The sequence below is a fragment of the Rhinopithecus bieti genome, unplaced genomic scaffold (genome assembly GCF_001698545.2).
Source record: "Rhinopithecus bieti isolate Rb0 unplaced genomic scaffold, ASM169854v2 scaffold_68663, whole genome shotgun sequence".
Classification (NCBI taxonomy): Eukaryota; Metazoa; Chordata; class Mammalia; order Primates; family Cercopithecidae; genus Rhinopithecus; species Rhinopithecus bieti.
Genome location: NW_016825561.1, coordinates 5953 through 16099, shown reverse-complemented (window position 1 = coordinate 16099; position 10147 = coordinate 5953). Strand labels below are relative to the sequence as shown.

General features: G+C 41.8%; 1 protein-coding gene across 1 annotated transcript in view; it reads right to left on the bottom strand.

Annotated features, from left to right (window-relative positions):
- The window catches only part of LOC108522688 (WD repeat-containing protein 44), a gene marked incomplete at its 5' end in the record, with an annotated part of 17666 nt that extends 16823 nt beyond the window's left edge, over nucleotides 1-843 (bottom strand). Inside the window, one exon of the mRNA XM_017863058.1 lies at nucleotides 730-843. Within this exon, the coding sequence (XP_017718547.1) occupies nucleotides 730-843 (114 nt within the window). The remainder of the gene's footprint in view (nucleotides 1-729) is intronic.
- Between the last annotated feature and the right edge of the window lie 9304 nt (nucleotides 844-10147).

Sequence of the window (10147 nt, the reverse complement as noted above, 5' to 3'; positions counted from 1 at the left end):
ATATTTTTTATATTATATATTTTTATATTTTTATTATGTCTATTTTGCAGATGAGGCATGGTGAGGTTAAATAACTTGCCCAAGGTCACACAACATAAAGGGCAGACTAGGAAGAATATATACCTTGGGGGTCTGGCTCCAGAGGTCATTTCTTAACCAGGTGGTAAAATGATCAACGGATGTGTTTTGAGTGAATGAAAAGTACTTGGTACATAGCAGGTATAGTTGCATAGGTTCTCAATTTTTTTTAAACTATTAAATATTTCCTCCATGAAGCAAACAAGGGAACAGTCAGTGAGATAGGAAGTGAATCTAGAACATACAGTGCTCCAAAATCAAGTAGTTCAAGAAAGATCAATAGCATCAAATCATCAAATGCCAGAGAAAGGTTAAGGAGAATGAGTTCAAAGAAAAGGTAATAATTCTGGTAAGAAGGTGGTTATAACAGTTAATTTTATGTATCAACTTAGCTAGTACTAAATTATTTAATTATTAAGCTAGTACTCAATTATTTAATCAAACACCAATCTAGTTGTTGCTGTGAAGGTATTCTGTACATGTAATTAATCCATACTCAGTTGATTTTAAGTAAAGCAGATCACCTTTGACTATGTGGGTGGGCCTCATCCAATCAGTTGAGGTTTCCCAGAGAAGAAATTCTGCTTTAAGACTATAGTATCAGCTCCTTACACACAGAATTAATATATGATTCAAATAAGAATTTCTTACTTTAGACCATGAAAGATCAAGGAGATCAGCAGTATGCCCTTTATATTTGCAAAATGGCCGTTGCCGAAAGGGTGCGTTTTTATCATCAGGGTCTTCATCAGTTCCACTGCATACCTATTCGGATATAAAGATAAACTCTGAAACTGCAATGTAAAATTAGTTTCACATTCTTCCCACCCCATCTGGTGAGGGCCATTCTACTGCCTCAGCTTCCCAAGTAGCTGAGATAACAGGTACATGCCACCACGCCTGGCTAATTTTTTATATTTTTGGTAGACACAGGGTTTCACCATGTTGGCCAGGCTGGTCTTGAACTCCTGACCTCAGGTGATCCACCCGCCTCGGCCTCCCAAAGTGCTGGGATTACAGGAGTGAGCCACCGCACCCGGCCTAAACTTTTTAAATTATAAAGTAATACATGATCAGCGTAGACAATTCGGAAAACAAAAAACAGAAAATTAAAATCACCCCAAACCTGCTAACATTTTGTCTCTCTCTTCAACTTTTCATTTTAAAAAATGTATTTGAAATCATATTAAACATGAAATTTACCAACCTTCCCATTATATCATGAGCATTTTCTGTATTTCATGCTTTGAAAACATTTAGTAGTTGCATAATATGGATGCATCACGATTAATCATTCTTCCTTTGTTGGTCACTTAGACATTTCCAACTTTTCTGCTAGTAAAAACAGTAATTTGGCCAGGCGTGGTGGCTCATGCCTGGGATAATCCCACCACTTTGGGAGGCTGAGGCAGCCAGATCACCTGAGGTCAGGAGTTGGAGACCAGCCTGGCCAACACGGCGAAACTCCATCTCCACTAAAAATACAAAAATTAGCCGGGCGTGGTGTGCACCTGTAATCCCAGCTACTAGGGAGGCTGAGGCAGGAGAATCACTAGAACCCGAGCCAGACTCCATCTCAAAAACAAAAAACAAACAAACAAATAAAACCCAGCAATTCAATGAATGCCCTGGAACATGAATCTTTATCCATATTTGACTATTTCCTTATTATTATTATTATTATCATTATTATTATTATTTTGAGACTGAGTCTTGCTCTGTTGCCCAGGCTGGAGTGCAGTGGCACGATCTTGGCTCATTGCAACCTCCGCCTCCTGGGTTCAAGCAATCCTCCTGCCTCAGCCTCCCAAGAATCTGGGATTATAGGCACACAGCACCTCGTCTGTCTAATTTTTGTATTTTTAGTAGAGACAGGGTTTCACTGTGTTGGCCAGGCTGGTCTTGAACTCCTGATCTCAAGTGATCCACCTGCCTCAGCCTCCCAAAGTGCTGGGATTACAGGCGTGAGCCAGTGCTCCTGGCCTATTTCTTTATCCTTATATTAGGGTTATTACTGGGTCAAAAAGTTCAAACCTGAAACTTACAGTCTCTGTTTATTTTTTTAATGTTTTGAATTAAAAAATAATATTTCTTATTTCAAGTTCCAGGATACATGTGCGAATGTGCAGGTTTGTTACATAGGTAAACATGTGCCAGGGTCGTTTGCTGCACCTATCAACCCATCATCTAGGTATTAAGCCTCACATGCATTGGCTATTTTTCCTGATGCTCTCCCTCCCCCCATCCCCCTGACAGGCCCCAGTGTGTGTTGTTCCCCTCCCTGTGTCCATGTGTCCTCACTGTTCAGCTCCTACTTATAAGTGATAATGTGTGGCGTTTGGTTTTCTGTTCCTGCATTAGTTCGTTGAGGATAATGGCTTCCATTTACATCCATGTCCCTGCAAAGGACATGCTCTCATTCCTCTGTAAGGCTGCATAGTATTCCATGGTGTATATATACCACATTTTCTTTATCCAGTCTATCATTGATAGGCATTTTTGTTGATTCAATATCTTTGCTATATGGAATAGTGCTGCAATGAACATATGCCTGCATGTATCTTTATAACAGAATGATTTCTATTCCTTTGAGTATATACCCAGTAATGGGATTGCTGGGTCAAATGGTATTTCTGGTTCTAGGTCTTTAAGGAATTGCCACCCTGTCCTCCACAATGGTTGAACTAATTTACATTCCCCTCTTTCGTTTGCTTTAATAAAAGTAGGTAAGCATAAAATAAAACTTTAGTAAAACAGAGTATAAAGAATCAAAAGATGTAAAACCCTATCACTCAGAGATAAAGAATATTATTAATAATTTATCGTATTTCCTTAAAGTCTTTTATCTATGAATATTTATAGGGCCAGGCACGGTAGTTTGTCCCTGTAATCCCAGTGCTTTGGGAGGCTGAGGCAGGAGCATTGCTTGAGGCCAGGAGTTTGAGACCAGCCTGGACAACATAGTGAGACTGTCTCTACAAAAATAATAATAATAATTTTTTTTTTTGAGATGGAGTCTTGCTCTGTCACTCAGGCTGGAGTGCAGTGGTACAATCTTGGCTCTCTGCAACCTCTGCCTCCTGGGTTCAAGCAATTCTCATGCCTCAGTCTCCTAAGCAGCTGAGATTACAGGTGGCTGTCACCACACCTGGCTACTTTTTATATTTTTAGTAGAGACGGGGTTTCACGATGTTGGCCAGGCTGGTCTTGAACTCCTGATCTCAAGTGATCCACCCACCTCGACTTCCGAAGTGCTAGGATTACAAGTGTAAGCCACCGTGCCTAGCCCAAAAATTATTTTTTAATAAAAAAAATAGGCCAGGCACGGTGGCTTACGCCTGTAATCCTGGCACTTTGGGAGGCCGAGGTGGGTGGATCACGAAGTCAGGAGAGGGAGACCAATGAGAGAAACCTCGTCTACTAAATCAAATTGCTGGCGCGAGGGTGAGCGTCTCTACACAGGAGACGGCAGGGACGAACCCTGGACGGGAGCTATACAGTGAGACCGAATCGATAAAAAAAAAAAAAGAGCCATGGCTGTCAGCTGGGTGCAACAAGACTCTCTCAAAAAGAAAAAAAAAAAAAGGCCGGGCGCGGTGGCTCAAGCTGTTAATCCCCAGCACTTTGGGAGGCCGAGACGGGGCGATCCGAAGTCGGGAGATCAAGACCATCCTGGCCTAACACGGGAAACCCGTCTCTAACTAAAAAAATACAAAAATCTAGCCGGGCGAGGTGGCGGGCGCCTGTAGTTCCCAGCCTACTCAGAGCAAGCGGCAGAATGCGTAAACCCGGGAGGCAGAGCTTGCAGTGAGCTGAGATCCGGCCACGCACTCCCAGCCTGGCGATAGGATCCAACTCCGTCTCAAAAAAAAAAAAAAAAAAAAAAAAGCTCCTGCCCTCCTGGAGCTTACTTCATGGTGAGAGGATGTACTAGATGCTCGAGCAGTTTCTGTCAATAATATGAACTAATGAGTTAGTTACAAGATGTCTGCCCTTTTGCCAGCGTGGTTGGCTTATGCCTATAATTCCCCAGCACTTGGGAGGCCGAGGCGGTGCGATCATGAGGCCAGGGAGACGATAGCATCCTGGCAACAAGGTGAAATCCTGTCTCTACTAAAAAATACAAAAATTAGCCGACATGGTGGTAGGGCGCCTGTAAGTCCAGCTACTCAGGAGGCTGAAGCAGGAGAATGGCGTGAACCCGGGGAGGTGGAGCTTGTAGCGCCAACTGCACTCCAGCCTGGGGGGACCAGAAGATACCCCATCTCAAAAAAAAAAACAAAAAAAAAAAAAAGCCAGGCATTGTGGTGCTTGCCTATATATAGCAAAGCTAACCAGGAGACTGAGGTGGGAGTGGAGGTGAGGAAGGATTGCTTGCACCTAGAAGTTTGAGTCACAAATGTCTATGACGGTACCACAGCCACTCCAGCATGGTGACAGGGAGATTCTTATCCCTTAAAAAATATATGTATATTTATAGACTTTTTAGCCAAAATTGTGAATAGTATTGTAACAATTTTACATTCTGCTTTTTCACTTTATGTTATTTGACCATTTTTTTTTTTTTTTTTTTTTTTTGAGACGGAGTCTCGCTCTGTCGCCCAGGCTGGAGTTGCAGTGGCCGGATCTCAGCTCACGCAAGCTCCGCCTCCCGGGTCACGCCAATTCTCCTGCCTCAGCCTCCCGAGTAGCTGGGACTGACAGCGCCCCGCCAGGTCCGCCCGGCTTAGTTTTTTGATTTTGTAGTAAGACGGGTTTCCACCATGTTAGCCAGGATGGTTCTTGATCTCCTGACCTCGTGATCCCGCTTCCCGTCTCGGCCTCCCAAAGGTGATGCGGATTAAGGCTTGACCACGCGCCCGGCCCTGTGACCATTTTTAACATCATTAAATAGTCTTTGAAAAACAATTAAGGACTGCAGTATTTACTGCAATGGGTTATACAGTTTGTTTACTGTTAGAAGATTTACAGTTATGTTTCAAGCCTGTTAGAAATTAAAGTTGTTGCCGGGTTGTGGTGCCTCACGCTGTAATCCAGCACTTTGGAGGCAAGGCAAGGTGGACGCACCTTGAGGTGGGAGTTCAAAGATCGCCTGACAACATGGAAAAAACCCCGTTCTACTAAAAATACAAATTAGCTGGGTGGTGGCGCATGCCTGTAAATCCCAGCTACTGTCAGGGAGGCTGAGGCAGGAGAATCGCTTGAACCGGGAGGCTGGAGGTTGCGGTTGAGCTGAGATTTGTGCCATTGCACTACCAGCCTGGGCAAAAAGAGCAAAACTCTGTCTCAAGAAAGAAAGAAATTAAAGTTTTCAAATTTTTAGCTATTATGAGATGAAATCTTTTTATTTATCTTTCAGAATATCTACATTTTTGATTTCTTTTTGTTTTTTTGTTCCATTTTTTGGTAATTTATTTTTTCTTGATTATTCTTTATATAAATTATTAAAGGTAGAAATTACCAAGTAAAATGTTATATACATATATTTTTCTAGTTTTTCTTTCTTTCTTTTTTTTTTTGAGATAGGGTCTTGTTCTGTCCCCAGGCTAGAGTGCAGTGCATGGCTTCGGCTCACTGTAACCTCCGCCCTGGACTCCAGCGATCCTTTCCACCCAGCCTCCCTGAGTATGCTGGACCACAGGCATGTTGCCACCACACTCAGCTAATTTTTTGGTGTTTGTTTGTAGAGACAGGGTCTCTCTTTGTGTGCATGGGCCTTAGTCTTGAACTCCTGGGCTCAAGTGATCCTCCTGCCTTGGCCTCTCAAAGTGCGGGATTACATGGCATGAGCCACCATCCCGCCACTTGTCTATTTTTATTATGGCATTTTAGAATACATACAAAGTAGATGGAATGAGTAAATGAACTCCATATAATATGAATGAAACCCCATGAATCCATCACTGCTTGTAATTATACAAAATTTTACGTAACTTATCAATCTTCCCATTTTTGTTTAGTTTTGCCCAGGCAGCATTGAAAGCAAGATCTAGACATCTAATAATTTTTATCAGTAGACACTTCTATACATACCTCCAACTGATAACCTCTTTAAATATATTACCAGATGCATTTCTCAGGCCTAAAAAAATACCATTTTATAATCCATCTAGTACTAATCCATACTCAAATTTTCTATTATCTAAAAGATTTTCTTTTTGAGACAGTCCTCGTCCATCTGTGCCTCAGGCCTGGGAGTGCAGTGCGCCAATCTCAGCTCACTGCAACCTACTGCTCCCGGGTTCAAGTGAATTCTCCTGCCTCAGCTCTGGAGTAGGCTGGGTCTACAGGCACACGCCACCACTCTCCCAGCATTTTTTTGTATTTTTAGTAGAGACGGGTTTCACCATGTTGGCCAGGCTGGTCTCTATACTCCTGACCTGAGGTGATCCATCTGACCTCGCCTCCCAAATGCTGGGATTAACAGGCGTGGGCCACCACGCCTGGCTACTAAAGATACTAAAATTGGTTGCTATGGAAATATTATAAGGCTTTTGACACTCATTAGCATAACAGTAAATGTAGCAGATATACAATGTGTATGCTTATTTGGAATACCAGAATGAACAAGACATTTATTTTTTTTTTTTTTTTTTTTTTTTGAGACGGAGTCTTGCTCTGCCACCCAGGCTGGAGTGCAGTGGGCCGGATCTCAGCTCACTGCAAGCGTCCGCCTCCCGGGTTTACGCCATTCTCCTGCCTCAGCCTCGCCGAGTAGCTGGGATACAGGCGCCCCGCCTCGTCGCCCGGCTAGTTTTGTATTTTTAAGTAGAGAACAGGGTTTCACCATATGAGCCAGGATGGTCTGCGATCTCCTGACCTCGTGATCCGCCCGTCTTGGCCTCCCAAAGTGTGGGAATTACAGGCTGAGCCACCGCGCCCGCCTGAACAAGACATTTCTTAACTTTTTTTTTTTTTTGAGATGGAACCTTGCTCCGTTGGTCTAGGTTGGAAGTGTCAGTGGCACGATCTTGGCCACTGCAAAACCTCCACCTCCCAGGTTCAAGTGGTTCTCCTGTCTCAGCCTCCCGAGGAGCTGGGAATACAGGTGCCTGCCACCACACCCGGCTAATTTTTGTATTTTTAGTAGAGACGGGGTTTCACCTTGTTGGTCAGGCTGGTCTCGAACTCCTGACCTCAGGTGATCTGCCCACCTTGGCCTCCCAAAGTGCTGGAATTACAGCCATAAGCCACCATGCCTGGCCCTCATCTTCTTATAGTTTTTTCTCAGTATAGAAGTCAGAATGATCCTTTTAAAATACATCAGATTATGTCAGTCTCTGTTTGAAAACCCACTAATTCCCATCTTACTCAGAGCAAAAGCCAAAGTCCTTGCAATGGCCTGTATGTTCTGATCCCCGCATCCACACCCCTATGTTTTCCTTTTCTATTTTCCTCTCCTTCTCACTCACTGGCTCCAGCTGCCCAGGCCTTGCTGCTGTTTCTTGAGCACACCAGAACTCCTGCCTTATAGCAGCTTCACTTGCTGCTCTCTGTACTTGGAATGATCTTATCATATGATCATTTTCTTACCTCCTTCGTATTTAGCTTGAACAACAACTTTTCAGTGAAGCTTTGCTCACCGACCTTATTTACTCCCTGACATCCCACTTTGTCTGTTTTACTTTTCTTCACAATACTGATTACCTTTGGAGATACACATGTAAAAAAACCCCATGAAATTGGACTCTTATATTACACCATATACAAAAATAAACTCAAAATGTATTAAATACTTAAATGTAAGGCTTGAAGCTGTAAAACTCCTGAAGAAAACAGGAAAAAAGCTTCTTGACATTGGCCTTGGCAATGATTTCTTGGATATGACACCACAAGCACCAGCAACAAAATTAAAAATAGACAAAGGGGACTGTATCAAACTAAAAAGCTTCTGCACAATAAAAGAAACAACCAACAACATGAAAAGGCAACTTACAGAATGGGAAAAAATATTTGCAAACCATATCTAATGAATGGTTAATATCTAAAATATATAAAAAACTCCTACAACTGAATGTCAAAACCCCAAAATTCAAACAACCCAATTTTAAAATAGGCAAAGGACCTAAATAGACATTTCTCCAAAGAAGACATACAAATGGCCAATGAGTATATGAAAAGGTGTTCAACATCACCAATTAATCAGGTGATTTGACTTCCAAATCAAAACCACAATGATATATCACCTCACACCTATTAGGATGACCATTATATATATATAAAAAAAGATAACAAGTACTAGTGAAGATGTGGATAAAATGGAACCCTGCACACTGTTGATGGGAATGTAAACTGGTGCACCTACTATGAAAACCAGTATGAAAGTTCCTGAAAAAATTTAAAATAGAACTACCATATGATCCTGCAATTCCACTTCTGGGTATATATTTAAAGTAAATAAAATCAGTATGTCAGAGAGGTATCTGAACTCCCATGTTCACTGCAGCATTATTCACAATAGCCTAGACATGGAAACAACCTAAATGTTCATTGACAGATGAATGGATAAAGAAAATGTGGCATATACACACAACAGAATACTATTCAGTCATAAAAAGAAAATCCTGGCATTTGTGATAACATGAATGAAACTGGAAGACATTATGCTAAGTGAAATTAAGCCAGATACTTTTTGGACAAATACTACATAATGCCACTTATATGATGAACCTAGAAACGAAACATCAAACTCATAGAAGCAGAGTAGAACAGTGATTGCGAGGCCCTGGGGCTGGGGAAACAGGTGGTATTAGTCAAAGGGTACAAAGTTTCACTTTCAGAATGATAAGTTCGAGAGATCTATTATATAGCACAGTGCCTACAGTTCACAATACTGTATCGTATACTTAATAAATAAGAGGATGAGAATAAACTTTTATAGGTGATGCTTGGGTTATGGCACAGATTGTGGTGATGGTTTCATGCTTATATACTTATCTCCAAACTCATTAAGTTCTATATAATAAATATATACACCTTTTCGTATACCAATAATACCTGAATAAAGTGGTTTAAAAAATTAACTTATAGCCTGGTGCAGTGGCTCACGCCTGTAATCCCAACACTTTAGGAGGCCAAGGCGGATGGATCACCTGAGGTCAGGAGTTTGAGACCAGCCTGACCAACATGGTGAAACCCCGTCTCTACTAAATACAAAAAATTAGCTGGGAGTGGTGGTGTGTGCCTGTAATCCCAGCTACTTGGGAGGCTGAGGCAGGAGAATCGCTTGAACCCAGGAGGCAGAGGTTGCAGTGAGCCAAGATTGTGCCACTGCACTCCAGTCCAGGCAACAAGAGTGTAACTGTGCTCAAAAAAACAAACAAACAAAAAACCTTATAAAATTTACTTATTTTAATTTTCTGTCTTCTTTCACTAGAATGCATGCTCCATTCTATTTTGTCTCTTGTTCACAGATATTTTGTCTCTTTTGTTCACTTACTATATCTCTAGCTCCTAGAACAGTGATTAATAAAAATAGTAGGCACTTAATAAACATCTGTAGACTGAGTGAAGACATAGTCCCAGACCTCAAGATGTCAACTACTGGAGCATAATGGTTAAAAACATAAGCTCTAGAGACAGAGCAGGGTTCTAATTCTGATGCTATGACTGTGTGAAATTGTTGAGTTACTTAACAGCTCTAAATCTTCATTTATAAAGTGAGGTTATGAATAGTACCAAGACAAATCTGTATCAAATGCTGCATACCTACATTTCACAAAAATTCTCTCTCACTCCCTTATAGTTAACTTTCTTTACCCAAGTTCTAGATTCTAACGATATACTCTCAGAATTTTTTTTTTTTTTTGAGACAGAGTTTTGCTCTTGTCACCCACGCTGGAGTGCAATGGCACGATCTTGGCTCGCTGCAACTTTCGCCTCCCGGGTTCAAGCGATTCTCCTGCCCCAGTCTCCTGAGTAGCTGGGATTATAGGCACATACCACCATGCCCAGCTAATTTTTGCATTTTTAGTAGAGACGGGGTTTCACCATGTTGGCCAAGCTGGTCTTGAACACTTGACCCCAGGTGATCCGCCTACCTCAGCCTCTCAAAGTGCTAGGATTACAG